A 16,036-nucleotide genomic window follows, 5' to 3' on the forward strand; every position below is an offset into this window, starting at 1 on the left:
AGCGGTCCACTTTCACCGATAGCCGAGAAATCAGTGAAGCAGCGGTAAAAGCCAGCTAGCTAATTGCTAGCGATTATGTGCAATTTAAAGTTAAGTCAACAGCTTCACTGCAAACTAGTATGATGGAATTCTAGTGTTCATGCAACTCCATACATTTTCAGTATGTATTGTATGAGTATGCATGTTTCATGGATGAAGTTTACACATTTACAGGACAGGTGAATACTCCAATCCTTACACATTTAATAGCACCCTTTTTAGTTTGGAAGGTGTAGGCAGGGATTCAATTTAGATTTTATATGCACATGTGTAAATGGTTTAAAAATCCCTTTCTTTATAAGTCTCATTTAACCTTAAAGTGCATTACTATATTTTTCAATACCAATTACTTGTTAAAAGTTTTGTGCCTTTGTACGATCAGTGGGATCTCATGATCACATGATTGCAATTCATACATGTGAATGATAGAAGTAAATTGCACTTTTGTCTAAGGAAATATGAGGTGTTTCATGAAATGTTTTGTAAAGGGATTGGTCATTAAATTCCAAGATTTTCTAATGTCCTTGTACTTCTTTACACCAAAAAAGAGGAAAGACATGATATTTTGGTTATTTATTGTTGATTATGCTATTATTTTAATGGTCCGGCCCACTTGACATCTACCTAGGCCGTATGTGGCCCGCGATGAGAAATGAGTTTGACACCCTCGATCTAAGGATTTGGGTCTTCCCCGACACAGCTTCATCAAAAGCATGCTGTTTTATTAAAAATATTTTTAGACCATTACACTGAGCTTCACAGCCTATACCCCATCATCTGACCTTTCCTAAGGTTATATCAGCCATTCTTGTCACCTCAGGAAAACACATCCCACACAGTGACTGACAGATAACCAACCCTAAATCAAACCAAGAATATGTCCGTATGTTTTCAATCTCTGAGCATCCCTGGAGAAATAACATTTGACTTCTTCTCTGAAAAGAAATATCAGAAAATGACCGGAAACATTGCATCGGGTCCTTGTACGTCCAGCCTGATGGGGATGCCTGCCATTGAGTGCACGTCGTCTGTCATGAGGAAGGCAGTGGGCCCAATACGCGCCCAAACACACCTCTCACACAGCGGGCCACTTTTGGACACAGCATCAGTCTGAATATGAAAAAAAGAGGCCCAATATTAGATTATATTTTCATAGTTTACTGGAAAATGTATATTGAGCAATTATTAAGCAATTAAATAATAAATTTAACAATCACACTTTTTTTCTCTCTTTGGGCCGCTCCCTTCAGAGGTCGATACAGAGGATCAACTTCAATTTCACAATCACACAATACAGAAAACAAGCAGCCCCAAGTATGTGTCCTCCCTGCTCCAGTTCCAAGCCCAGATACACGCAGAAGGTTGAATCAGGGGAGCATCAGACGTAAAACCTATGACAACCTTAACATTCAAATCAAACCTAAGACTTTCATACCACACTACTGCTTGAACAGTGACTACACTGATAACCTACAAGTTACCAAAGGAAATTCGGCCGTTGTGGGTCGAGGAAGAGAGTGGAGGAATGTGTGTCCATAGGCAGAGCGGGAAGAGGAAAGGCAGAAGTCTCAGACACACTTGTCTGTCAGATAAAACATTGGTCTGACTCATATGGATGTGATATTATTCTTATTATGCAAGACATTTAAGAATTTAAGAAATGTTATATATCTTGAATGGGATTTTAAAAGCAGAAATGAAGAAAAAGTGGCTTCAGAATCCCCCCCTATTGCACCGCTGACAGCTGATAAAAACATGTCCTTACACATCTCATCTGTCTTCTGCTCATGATGAAGGCTGAACCAGGGGTGATGAAATTGGGACAAGAGACGACGGAGCATGGAGGAGTCTCCCCCACCTTCAATGGTTTCTGGGGCATCTCTGACTTCAGATAGTATTCCTGTTGATGAAATGGCATATAAATTACTGTATAGAATTTATATTTTAATTGACATGACCACTGCAAGAATATGGCGATTCAAAAAAATGCAATGAAATTCTTCCTTCCTTCCTTCCTTCACACCAGCCGAATAGCAAGAGACAAATGACATCAACACTAGACAATACTACAACACAGAACAGTAATAATTTAAGTAAGTAATATATGCTAACAAAAAAAAAGAAACACTGCCTATTATAAATGAAGGAGGGGAAATTAAATGGCTCTTGTTCAGTATTAGCAGTGGTCAGTGACTGTTTGTAATGTTGGGGGAGTTCAGAAGTCGGATAGCCTGTGGGACAAAACTGTATGCAAGTCACTTTGTTCTTGCTCTCAAGACTCCTGTAGCGCCTACCTGGCGGCAGAAGTTTGAAAAGGTTTTGTTTTGGGTGACACGCCTGTTTTGGTGCCCTCCTGAAATGGAAATGTCTCGGTGAGATGGGAAGGCTGCTCCATCGCTTTTCCAAGCTGTTTCGATCACCCCTGTCCTGAATGAAGCAGCTTCTATGCCATGCGACATTTGAGCTGGCAATGACGACACACTCCACTTTGCTCCTGTAAAAGTTGCTGAGGATTTTGGTGGACATGCTAAATTTCCTCAGGTTAACCTCTCCACCTGAGACCCTCTAATTTAAATTGGAGTGAGTGTTCTGCTCCTTTCTCCTAGGATCAATAATAATTCTCTTGGTCTTCTCTATATGTTAACAAAGATTATAATCCTGACACCAGGCCAACAGTACAGCCACCCCTGTCTTATATGACGTCTCCTCTCCAGAAGTGATCAGTCAAATGACTGTGGTGATGTCTCCAAATTTTATGATGATGGTTTTGGTCTGGGATGCCACGCAGTCATAAGTGAATAGGGTGTACAGCGGAGGGCTCCTTGCAGTTCTGGTCCTTGAGATCCGGTTTCCAACTCTGACTAAGTGGGGCCTGTTTGCAACATGTCAGTCGGACGGTGAGGACCTTCTCAGTGAGTCTGTGTGAGTTGCCTGTTTTAAATGCTGAGCTGTAACCATAAACAGCAGTCTGCTAAGTGGGTGTTGCTCTGCTATCAGAGGGCCTGTTCCTCCTATATGTTTAGTGTGTGTCCATGACATTTTTTTTAATGTGGGTAATGACTATCCTTTCAAAGCATTTCAGTACTGTTGAGGTGAGTTCAACTCGGTGATAGTCATAGTGGCAGGTCACTGTGGTTTTCTTGGGGAGGGAAACAATCGTAACGGAATTGAAGCAGTTGGGAACAGATGCCTGGGCAAGGGATGGCTAGGTAGAGAAAGACTGAGAAGTGATCTGGTTGTCAAAAGTGTGGCCAGGGCACAGCCTTGTAGGCATCCTTCACATGGTCGTACGCCTGGTCAAGAATGATATTTTCTCTTGTTGGGGAGCGTACATGCTGGTGGTACATGGTAAGGACATTCCTCAGTTTGCCGTGGTGCCGACAATGAACACAGCACCTTGATGCGCAGTCTCCTGTATGCTGATGGTGACTGCGCAAGTCCAGATGAGTGTATTCATTGTCAGGATTTGGTTCAGAAGTGGATCGACAGCATGGATCGACAGAGGTCTTGAAAAAAAAAGGGTCAACACTGCAAATATTGACCTACCGCATGTAATTCTCAATAAAAGCTTTTGACACTTGTGAAATGCCTATAATAGAATGTCATTATACCATAGAAACATCAAGCAATCACCTAAAAACCTTGAAGGAACGGACTTTGTGAAAATGTAATATTTGTGTCATTCTCAAAACTTTTGGCCATGACTGTACAGAGGACAAACTACATGAAACTTAATCTCTGTGTGCATTACATAGAAATGGCATATTAGATCCATACTAAACTAGACCTTTTTTGAGAATAAGGCTGTATTTCTGTGAGAATAGTAACTAAAAATGGAAACAAACTGCAGGCATTAAGGCAAATGTTTTAATTTCCTTGGTCCTTTCATCTGAATTAAAACATCTGGCACATCAGATGAGTGCTTCTCAGTTATTTTCAACAACCAAAAGAACATCTTCATACCGAATGTTGCTGGTGTTTTTGAGAAATACCGAAGGTTGTTCAACAATGCCATATACTGGTACATTTAAAACCCCGCAACACCATGAAGCAAAAACTGGTGCACCCGAAGGACAAAACACTCAGGCACAAGATAGAGATTGTAGTGCATGCTGTCACTTGCACTGAGAAATGTGATGACGTCTACGTTGGAGAGACCAAAACTACCTCTGCACAAACAGGTGGCCCAACACATGAGAGCCACCACTTCAGGACAGGATTCTGCGGTCCACCTACACCTGAAGGACGAGGGCCTATGTGTTTTATTTCTTTGTCTAGCCATAATAATCCATTATAAAATTTCTTGTGTTAGCATGACTACAGAAGAGTTTATAATCAAGAGTGAGATGTAGTGTCTTTAGGGCTTCTTACCCCAGCAATTGTGATGATGCGACGGATATTGCTGGTAATGATCAATGAAGTCGTGGCCCGAGTCACCGCCACATACAAAAGATTCCACTCATCTTTAGGAATATCCGCTGAGTGGGGAAGAAATATGTTCATTTAACAGGAACAAGAAGAACAGGAAATCAAGCCAAATCTGAGGTGATGGCAGCTCAGTTAAGGTTCAAGAGCATCGACAAAAAATCTAACAAAAGATAACTCACAAAAAAAAACTCTGGGGTTGCAGATCACATTGTGTCTGGAGGAAGGAATTTTGATGAAGTCATCAGTGACAACCACAGTGTGAAACTCCAGGCCTTTGGATTTGTGGACAGTCCCAATTATGAAGTCTGGAACATAACAGGAAAAACAGGAGTACTGAGCACAGTAGGGAATAATTACATGTCACTGCCAATGATACAATTCTTTTCGTTGGAAAACATATTCTACATCACATGTATGCATTGTGCATTCAGAAGTCAGGTGTTCAGCACAGTCAATCTAAGAGCAAAACAGTGTTTCATGAGCATATGATAGTGCTGTGTTCTTCACTACAAGAGCAACAATAACAAGACAGACTGAGCGGGAAATAGAAAAAAAAAGCAGTAACACCAAAAGCTTTCTGTTTTTCGTTTCTCAGTAGTTTCAATGTTGAGCCAATTCTTCTATAAATAAGCTAGGTTCTTAAAGATTACCAGATGTGATCACTGGCCGATAAAAAAAAAAAATTATTTGGTGTCAAGTCTTTGTGAAAGGAATAAAACAAATCCTGAAGTTAAATTCTACACTTTCTTTTGATTTACTGTCAATTATCCCACTGACTAACTTACAGTATATGCTGGATATATGAAATTGGAAAACAGCAAGCAAAAGGTATGATGCTTATTAACATATCAAGTGTAGGCAGAAAAAAAGCAAAAAAAAACATCAAGTTTGTTCTGATCATTGCAAAAACAGCTTTACTTCAGAGTTCAATAAATAAACACTTTGTAGTCCATGTTTTGTCGAGAACTCTGCATTCTGCATTGACCTTTGTTTTTCTTTTGGCTCAAGTGGACATTTTTGTGGGCTGCTTTTTGTGAAAACAGATTCAGCAATTTAGGCTTGCATCAGGGCCTAGGTTTCATCCCAACAGGGGGCCTTTTTTTGAGTTTGCATATTTTCCTCATGTCTTCATGGACTTCCTCTGGGTTCTCCAATTTCCCCCATAGACAAAAAATGTTATAGGTTAATTGGAAACCTCTCGCCCGAACCCTTCCCTGACTACAGGGTAGGCAGGATACACAATAAATAAATGAATGGATTATTTTTTTATTGTTATTCTGTCCTACTCTTATTATTCTTATTTCTTCGCTTCCCTTATTTTCTTCGCTTTATAAATATATTTGTTATTATTATTATTATTATTCCCAGAAATGGATTGAGTCTGTAGACTTAACTACTGCTGTTACTTTGTGACAGATGATGAGACAATAAGGCTGTAATGGAATACAATAGAAGTAATATTTTGAAGGCCTTCTCACAGTCTCTAAAATGACATTGAGGAAATAGTAGATTTGCTGCTCCTGCTCTACTAAACTAGCAATAGGTATGTTTAACTTAATTGCTTGTCTCTATTTTTCATTTGATATAAAACTACTCCAATGCATGACTGTACTTGAATAATTGTTTACTGAAGAATTGGGTTCTGTGCTCCAATATCCAATGATTAGAATAGAAAACAATAGAATTCATTTAATCCAGAAGGAAATTCTTTTGCCGGAAGGCATTATAAACATTATATACATTTACTCGAAACATGATGTTGATTTTATTCCTTTTAACATGGAAGGTGAAAGCCTTTGGAGTAAACTGGATTTAACAATTGAAAATATCAAGTAACCTTTATGAAAGTGCATGGTGAGTCATAAAAAAGTATAACTGAATAAATGCAAATGTTTCAAAGAGAAATATTAGGATTCAGGATGGAGTAGATATCGCACATGGTTTGTATTGCACCTGTGTGTGTGTGTGTGTGTGTGTGTGTGTGTGTGTGTGTGAATACGCACCTGCTTTATCCATGTTAGCTTCAGAACACATTTTAAGGCGCTGCACCAATTGAGGGATACGACCACTGTATTTCTCAACGATGGCTAGTTTGGCCTCCAGATCACGGTCCTCTGTCTGTGTGGCATAACTCTTCAGGGCAAGGTAGGGATTCTCTTTTGTCCTTGCGAATGATCGAATGAGGCTGTTATTGATGGCTTAAAGGAAAACATAAAAAGCAATAATGTTGAGATTTATTATCTCACAACGGGTGGAAATAGATGGTAGTGGGAATGTTTATTAGAATGATCCTCACAATTGAATTGATCTTTCCTCCCTTTCATTAGCTGCCAAATATCCAGGATCTTATTCAGACCGATATAATCAGCCCCCTGTAAGACAAGGAGTAAACCTTTAAGTCTGAGGAAAGGAAATCTACCATTACTTCTTTACTGACACATGAAATATACACAGTCATTTTGAAGACATTAAGTACAATCAATCATAGCTGTTACAGCTTTTGGATTTCTCTCTCTCAGGATTCGATTCCCGGTGTGTATTCAAAAACAAACACACACACTCACCCCAATGAAGTGGATCCGACAGTTTGAGTTGACATCAGTCAGTCGGACTGCTTCGCTGAACACTCCTAAATTGCATCTCGACAATATGGCCGTTTTTCCCGGGCACTGAGTATGGGCGACTTTCAGATCCTCTAAAACTTGGTCTCCTGCCTCATCGCAAACACCTCCTGTGCATTATATATGTACACAATATCCCATTAGTTTTCTCACATCCATTTTGTAATGAAATTTACTTTTCTAGATAACAGATTAAAAGAAAAATTTACCCTTCTGCCTCCCTCCCACTAGAATCTTGTCAACATTCTTACACACATCAAGGAGGGTTGCACCCACATAGGAGATCTCTGCTCCAAACCGGAAGCTCTAGGGAAAAAAAATTGCAAGAATGAAGTTCAGATTTTGACAGATATCAAGGTGCAGATGTTGAAATGTAAAAAAAATATAATAGTTGGACATGAAGTCAGCAATTAGCATTGCTGATTTGCTCATGAACACAGGATGAAGTTATGACAACACCATTAACATTTGTCTTGCTAAGTAAGCTGTTTTTTTTTCAGGACTTGTTTTGAGATAATGTATATCTTTGGTTCTTTAGAGCACAACAAACGGTGTGATGGAAGCCTATGATGGGGTTACTTGTAATCATGGGAACTTTTGGCACAAATACCTGCACCAACTGTCATTTTATAAATCCATCCATCTTCCCCCGCTTATCCAGACTCGGGTTGCAGGGGCATTAGCTGGAGCAGCGACGCCCAGACCTCCTTCTCCCCCCACCACATGGTCCAGCTCCTCTGGGGGGACCCCAAGGCATTCCCAGGCCAGCCTGGAGACACAGTCTCTCAAGCATGTCCTGGGTCTTCCCCGTGGTCTTCTCCCAGATGGACATGCCCAGAATACCTCCCCCAGGAGGCGTCCAGGAGGCATCCTGACCAGATGCCCAAGCCACCTCATCTGGCTCTACTCTAAGCTGCTCCTGGTGACCAAACTTCTAACCCTATCTCTAAGTCACCCCGCAGAGGAAACTAATTTCGGATGCTTGTATCCATGATCTCGTTTTTTCGGTCACTATCCACAGCTCGGGACTATAGGTGAGGGTGGGATCATAGATCGACCAGTAAATCGAGAGTTTTGCCTTTTGGCTCAGCTCCCTCTTCAGCTTCCTCATCCATCCCTGGGGCCCTGCCACTGAAGAGCTTTTTGACTGCTTCAGCAACTTTAGCCCCAGAAATAGGTGTGTCCACTCCAGAGTCCCCCGGCCCTGCTTCCTTGTTGGAAGGCGTTTCAATGGAGTTGAGGAGGTCTCTGAAGTATTCCTGTCACCCATCCACAGCATCTCGAGTTGAGGTCAGCAGCGCTCCGCTCCCACTGTGGAGAGTTGACGGAGCACTGTTTCCCCCTCCCCAAGCTGCCGGATGATGGAACCAGAACCGCCTCGACACCCACCGGAAGTTGTTCATGGTCTCCCTGAACTCCTCCCAGGGTGGGTAAACTGAACTGTTGTTGGGTGCATAGGAACAAACAAGAGCCAGAACCCATCCCCCCATCTGAGGGCGGAGGGAGGCTACCCTCTCATCCACCAGGTTGAATCCAAACGTGCAAGTGCAGAGACAGGGGCCAATCAATCTGCCCAAACCTGCCCGGCGTCTCTCACCGGGGGCAACTCCAGAATTAAAAAAAAAAAAAACAAGTCCAGCCCCTCTCAAGAGGCCTGGTGAGTCCATCTTTATTAAGTCAGATATAGGAAACATAGCTCCCAGGATCATTGAGAAGGTGGCAGCTCATGGAGGGGACTACTTAACAATAAAGTGAGAATAAGGACATCTGGAGTTGACTGTTCATACTGTTCATGCTCTGGGTAAGAAGCTACATTACTGATTCCCAAAGCAGAGAAGCCACAAAGGATGGTTTAAACCACTTCTGGGATGATAACACGATCAGGAATTTTAAGGGGTGTGATAAGTTTTGAAAGTTCTTTTCTCTTGAGAAGAAATACAGTACATGAATATCAACTGCTTCATAAAGTAAGTATTTATTTCAAAAAAAAAAAAATAGAAAGTCTTATAAGTATACAGTACCTGTGTCAAGTAGTAGATGTGTGTGTGATCAGTAATCTGCAATGCATTGACTGCTCCTTTGAAAGTGTAGATCTGCTGATGGGGATCTCCAACCAGGATTTTCCCACAGTTCTGAGACAGTAACACATCCATGATGGCTGTAAGGAAAAGCAGGACATCTAAATACAAATGAAAAACAAATAATTTGGTGTTTCAGAAGGGCGGATACTTGGTAACAGATTACCTGGAGTGCAATCCTGGGCTTCATCAATGAAAAGGGCATCATACTGGTCGGACAGGCATGGCTTTGGATTTTGGAGCTGCCACAACTTAAGATACCCTGAGAATAAGAGGTGAAATGTAAAATATGTAGCTGTCCTTCCAAACAATTAGAACAGACTTACTCATGATTTAAATAATTTAGTATATAGCATACCATCATGGGTAATGCAGTAGGCTAACTTTGACTTCTCACGGACATTCACTATTTTAGTCCATATCTTCTGTGTCTCTTGGACAAACACCTATTTCCACAATAAAAAAAGAATTGAATAAGGCACAATGTAAAGACTTAATTTCCTGATTGGTATTGATACAAACTTCTGAAATCCATATGACTCACACATACAGTTTACAGAAAAGCAAAGATTTTAAACTGTTAAAGCATTTGTAATTTACTGTATTTGATTGATACCCAGTTTTGGCATTCATCAATTTCAATACATTTGGTTTTAGCATTCACAGTCAAAAAAGGTGGATTCGAAATGGATGCATTGATGCGATCATATGAACATACCAGTTTTTCATCATCATGAATAGATGTGACAGCACCGCTGTGACTCATGTAGGTGTTTGGGACATGGTTGCTGGAGATGATTTTATCACTTGAGGCCATGAAGTTTTTGAGAGTTGAGGCTACCAACTTAGCTCTCACAAAACCACCAAAGCCTTTGGGTAGAACCATACTGATGGCAAAAGGGGTCACATTCAAGACTAGCTTGTTATTTTCATGGTACCTGTAATGCGGAGACGGGTGGGGAGACGGGTGGGGGGGGCATGAAGAAAAAAAAATTGCAGGATTTTCTTTAAGCGGTTGAAAATGGATTAGCCGTAAAGTTTTGCTTCGTAGACATCAGATACAGACAGCAAGTGTTTCATTTGTTGGATGGAACAGTTGATATAGCAGCTCCAATGGGAGGAGCTCTAAATTTATGCAACATACAACAACTGTGACAATCAACTTCAATTTTGCTTCATAATCTTACAAAAATAGATAGCTAGATTTCATCTATTATAGTTAAACAACTGGCATGCATGTTTTTAACTGTAAAAAGACAAAAACATTAGATAGCATCTGCAAGGAAACACAAGTCAGCACCTCCTTCCTATGTCTTTGTACGCCAAGGAGTGCACCGTCCTGCAGTGGACATTATTCGGAAATCGCTGCCTCGCTTCTTCCGCCACTGACTTGTTGAATGCTACATATAGAAAGCGGAGGTGTGGCCAGTTCTCTGCATATTTCACCAAAGTCGTTGTCTTCCCTGTACCTACCAAAGGCAGTGCCAACAGTAGAAAAGGAAAACACAAAGACACAATTACGGGACAGAAAAGTAAATTACAGCGAAAGAGTCAACATGGAGCTCAAACGAAGTGGTTACATTGGAACTGCGGTACCTGCGAAAGCTATGATCTTGACCACGTGGTTTTTCTTGATATCATGGCTGAGGATCAGTTGCTGTTCGTGTGAGAGACGAATCTGAGGATGCCTATCAGAAGGGGAAAAAAATTTACTTCTAAAAGAACTAAACCTCAACATGCATGTACTGGTTAAGTTACTTGTCCTACATACCAAGTGGTGTCCTACATACCTTGCCCTACTACCAAGTTCCACTCAAGCCAACTTTAAATTACCTCATGTCGATCAAAAACAATGAAAAGGTACATTATAACATTTTACAAGATAAAATTTGGTGGAGATTTAGAGGTTCTAGAATGCTGAATCTCAACTAGAATCAAAGTTCAACTCTTGCTCAGCAACAAGAAAATACACTTATGAAACAAGTCCTGTGTGACCGTAGAACAAAATATAGTTATGATAAATATATATTTACTGAAAATGTTTTAAGTCGGATGCTGTACAGTTAATTTATATATCCATAAGTATATTGAAATATGGGTCATTTTTATTGAGTTGCTGTAATTCAATGTGACAAATCTTTGCTATGTACATTTACTTGCACATTGCCTAATCACTATTCTCATTAGGAAATCAAGTGAGTTAAAGCTGATTGATGAGGCAGTTGGTCGGTGAAGTAAGTGTTGAAGCTTTCCATGATGTGAGAGAAGCTGTGATATCACGTACAGAACTGAGATGTTGAATAAGGCTCATAATACTGGAAGTCATGGATGGATTAGCAGTGATGCTGCAATGGACCTGGCAGGTAAGGCAATAGTACAGGCAAGCACATGGGCTGCCATTGCAGAAATAGGGATGGAAGTGGAAACTGTGATGTCACATGGGGCATGAACCTAGACAGGGAACAGTGATGTTCTCATGATTTCTCAGGCTAGGCTCCGGTCCTGGAGGGGGCCATGAGTGGGCCAAGTTAGGCCTAGACCAAGCCTTAACACTTCACAAATCTTGCCTCTATGATCTGTCATTTAACAAGTTTAACTGTTCTGAGGTGAAAGGATATTGAGCTATTGCAGAGGGGAAGGAAGCCCTTTGGAAGGAAGTTGGGGTCAGAGAGCTTTATTCTTGAAGATCAACAGCTGAGATGTCCCGCCAAACAACTGATATTCCAACATCACACCTCTTCTTATAGAAATTACTTGGAGTGCCATTTGTTCTAACCAATGGTCACTAAATACCTAATACCTGTACTATTTCACTAAATACTTGGAGTGGTACTACATCATAATATGGGTGAAAGGTTATGCAAAAAGTGACATATCATTCAATCTTATATACCCAAAAATCCAGACAACACAATGTCACACTTATAGGGTAAGGGTATGAGTGTGATAGGCCACTGTGTGACAAACATGGAAATATAAGTTGTGTAAAAGTACAGATAGATGTAGGTTACATTAAGAATTCAATTTACTGCTAGGTAAGTATAGGTACTGCTGCCACTGGAATTCAGGCTGGTATGAGCCTAAACACAAAGCACTTATCTCTCATCAATGGCTAAACTTTAATATTGTGATTGACTTTGTCAAGCTCTCTATGTACAACAGTCTTGAGAGTCTTGACAAGCCTGAAAACCTGTTCATGAAATGTAGGAACTTGAGAAAATACTGTTTACAGTTTTGGAATTCTGTGCAGAAGTTCTGTACCTCACCTGCTTTGACCGGAGCTGACAGAGAAGGGCCCATTCTCCATCAGATGAAGCACATAGTAAATGTTATAATGCACTCTGCAGACAAGAAAAAAGAGAAGTACAAACATTAAATAAATTACTGTTGAATCTTTCACAATTTAAATCCAGAAAGTGGTTTAAGGAACATTGTGATTGCTCAGCGAGGCTGAGAAATTTGGATGAGTGCCATGATAATTGTATGAATTCACTTTGGCCACCAAATTATGATTTTCAGTTTTGTATCAAATATCACATTTAGAAGAGTATTGGATGATTTGGAAAATGAGACATGGTGATGTGTGCTAAAACTTACCTGTTGCTAATCTGAATGTTATTCCTCTTGATGGCAAGTAGCATCATGGCTATGTGGCTGAGGTACTCTGTGATGGCCGTGTACGACATGCAGTCAGTGAGCAAAGAAACCAAAGCCTCCACATCGACGACACTTTCACTTAGGATCAGGATCACAGCCATGGCTGCATACGGATTGGGATCCTGGAGACCAGATGCTAGTTATATTGGTTCCTCTTTAGAAAAAATAAACACTGCAGCCTGATAATTCAACATGATAATATCATCAACCAACTGTTCTGAAAAAGCAGTGTATTACTTTGTGGAATACAAACCTTTGTTTCGGGAGTCATGCCCTCGTAAACATGAGGAATTCTTAATCTGATGGAGGCCTCAGCCTGAGGATAGAGGCGATGTTTCTTCACGCACTCCAGAACATCCACCGCCAACACTCGCTCACCCACCCTGTGATGTGCCATCATACTATCCAACATATTGGACCACAGTTAACATTTCAAAGCTGTTTTCACAACAAGAACTAGCATCCCACAGCTCCAAAAAAGGTCTACAGACCGACAATCCTATGATTAAACGAAAATGATCCAAATCGAAATAACATTTTGTTTGTTTGCATTTGTAGAGGTTTATAGAAATATAACCATTTTTGTGGTGGGATGCTTCTTTGAGAGGCTGAGTTGAAGCTTTATGAGAATATGAACTTACACAACCAAGTTTCGTATGCTGTTCTGTACCAGCACCGGATTTGTGATGTCACTGCTCAGGAGAATGGAAGATACCTCCTCCACAGTATACTTTTCATTCATCAAGTAGCGGTAATACTGTTTCTTGAAGGGTACAAACTGAAATTTAATAAACACAAATGGTTTTTTTTTCCTTCTTTCCACAGTGATATTTTTTCCACAACTAATACAACAATAGGGCTGAACCTCACTCTCAACCACCCAACCAATTTAAAACATGATTAATTAATGATATATAAGTATATACAAAAACCTTGGTGTCCTCGACAATGTTTTTCCAGCGATGGCAGACAAGTCTGATATTTCTGTAGAGGTCCTGTGCAGGCAGGAAGCTGAGGACCTGGATCAGCACCTCCTCTGGAAGATCATCCATGGAGCCTTGTGGCAGTAGCAGGACACTACTGGTGCCCAGGAGTCCATAGTGTGCATCAGGAATGGCATCGACGTCCTCATGCTCTCCTTGAATGCCATTCTGATAACTATCAAAATGGTCGTCCCCAAACATCTCTGCCGTTATTCCCTCCAAATGGTCACTCTCCTCCTCTTTCATCTTAGATGAACAAACTAACATTTTGGCATCATCAACCACTCCAGTTGTCTCAGCATCTAGAAAAGTTACGTCTGCTATTAGGCTGACGTCATCACTGTCGCTGTCAGTGTTGTTCTCCTTCTCCTCCACAATGCCTGCTAAAGAGAAAAAAATATTTTATGACTGACTCCCCAGGGGTGATGTAGTTTTACTGAGCAAACTGTGAAGCAAAAATATCTTTTTAATAGCCCTTCAATGTCATGATACACAGACTGCTGTTTTGTAACTGGCGGTCAACAAAATTATGAATATGGGCTGAAAACCACTCATGATAACAATCCCATTTTAGATAATAGGTTTCTGTTTTGGCTGCTTGTTAAATATTTGTTAGTGGCCCAGAAAAGAGCTCATCCTCATACTATGCTCTTTAGAAACAGCTCTCATCATCATTTAAGTATTGTTCAACAGTGTTGTGCTTAAGAATTCAACTGATATTACCACACTTCCATCGCTTAGTGAATGTCCTGGGTAAAAGTCCCCGGTTCGGGTTGTGATTTACAGTGTGGGGTTGAGTGAGGACATCTGTTCCCTCGGCACATCTTCCCAGTTCTGCACAAGCCTCTGCATTTATGTGCCTCCTCTTGGCCTTCCCTTAAATAACCATACAATTTTGACACATTAATTACCATCAGAATGATTTCTTAACATATTAGGAACCTGCAAAGAATATTCCACCCCTTTTACACAAGAGAAGAAAACCGCAACTTTGAAAACACTGAGAAAGGTTAAAATTGAGAGGACATCCATTTCAAGTTCTTTGTTCATCACTATAGTGAATTAAGATCAATGTTTTAACAGGCAATTCTTTTTGAATGTTTTTTTGCAAGTGGACTTTAAGCCCCAGCAAAGTCCGTCCGTTCATTCATTCATTCGCTATGCCAATTATCTTGCACACGGGGTCATCGTTGCAGGCGTGAATGACAGTAAAATGTAGCCAGTTATTATACGAGGCCCTTCGATTGATAGGTGACAGGTTAAACTCCGCCCATCGACCAATCACAGCTGAGATTTGCTGGAACTGCGAGGCGTGTGATTGGACAGTTATTTGTAAACTTGAGGAAGCTAAAATACTCGCCAACTATAAAGTTTTACTGATGAACACGACCAACTTTAAGCTATGTACTCCTAAACTTCACATTTTAAATAACAGTATTTCCACTTAAAACAATTAACTATCAACTCACATTTGAGCGCCACCTCCATGTTTCTATCTGCGCCGTCTACGGGACAAGAGACGTCACAGAAAATAGCCATTTATTTGTCAACGCTTTACAGGACCAATGTAACAAACTTGTACAAGTCATACAAGCTAAGTATTGAGTAAACACGTTGCCACACCTTGCTCTACGACTCAGGTCTAACGCTGCTTTTGTTTCACTTTACTGCTTTTGTTTCAACTTACCGAAATATGACGCTATAGTTGGCCCATTGCTGTTTTTCCACACACTATTTTTAATCTGTTTTGCAGCACTTTGTAACGTCAAGCTCAAGTTGTCATCATACCACAGGTACCCGCCGATGAATGGTAAATATGAGACAGAGACGTGTTTACAGTTTTAGCGAATCAATTTCTGAAATTTTGGTGGGAAAACAACGCGTTTCTGGCTATACCGCCGCCACTCGGTATGGAGTGGCATTAAAATTACTGAGAGTCACGCATGTGATCTTATTTTATCTTACGTGACGCCACGGGTTAAAATCTCCACCTTTAGCCTCCCACCACACACAGCAGCGCACCATTCCTGCACCTGGCATCATAATAGGAAGGTCTCTTTACGGTCTCTCCACATGTATGTAAAGGCACCAGCACCCGGGTGACAATAAAATGTCTGTTTAATGAGCAATAGCGGTTGTTGGCCACAGCCACGTCACACAAGACTGCAATAAAGCTAACTGTTCCCCTCAATTCCATGTTAACCATCCCCAGAAATCATTGCACCCCAAA

The 16,036-nt window shown here is 40.7% G+C and overlaps 1 protein-coding gene across 5 annotated transcripts; it reads right to left on the reverse strand.

The window, feature by feature from the left end:
- Positions 1-600: 600 nt before the first annotated feature.
- Positions 601-15,651, reverse strand: fbh1 (F-box DNA helicase 1). 5 transcript variants are annotated; one of them, XM_086146930.1, is made up of 22 exons: positions 15,494-15,651; positions 15,276-15,311; positions 14,533-14,682; positions 13,756-14,186; positions 13,465-13,601; positions 13,077-13,224; positions 12,764-12,945; positions 12,433-12,507; positions 10,763-10,854; positions 10,467-10,635; positions 9,885-10,104; positions 9,525-9,612; positions 9,333-9,428; positions 9,110-9,246; positions 7,298-7,394; positions 7,032-7,198; positions 6,764-6,839; positions 6,471-6,665; positions 4,647-4,772; positions 4,411-4,517; positions 1,805-1,939; positions 601-1,149 (listed from the first exon to the last, which is right to left on the reverse strand). In XM_086146930.1, exons 2-22 carry the CDS (start codon positions 15,292-15,294, stop codon positions 988-990), a joined length of 3,009 nt encoding a protein of 1,002 aa, XP_086003056.1. In that variant the 5' UTR covers positions 15,295-15,311; positions 15,494-15,651; the 3' UTR covers positions 601-987. The 5 variants fall into 5 exon arrangements, with proteins under 5 accessions (XP_086003056.1, XP_086003055.1, XP_086003054.1 ...); XM_086146929.1 differs by having other exon boundaries at positions 13,756-14,189; XM_086146928.1 differs by having other exon boundaries at positions 14,530-14,682.
- Positions 15,652-16,036: the final 385 nt, after the last annotated feature.

The sequence above is a fragment of the Fistularia commersonii genome, chromosome 5 (assembly GCF_037954325.1).
Source record: "Fistularia commersonii isolate RoL2024-O1a breed Wild chromosome 5, RoL_Fcom_v1.0, whole genome shotgun sequence".
In the NCBI taxonomy this organism is placed as follows: domain Eukaryota; kingdom Metazoa; phylum Chordata; class Actinopteri; order Syngnathiformes; family Fistulariidae; genus Fistularia; species Fistularia commersonii.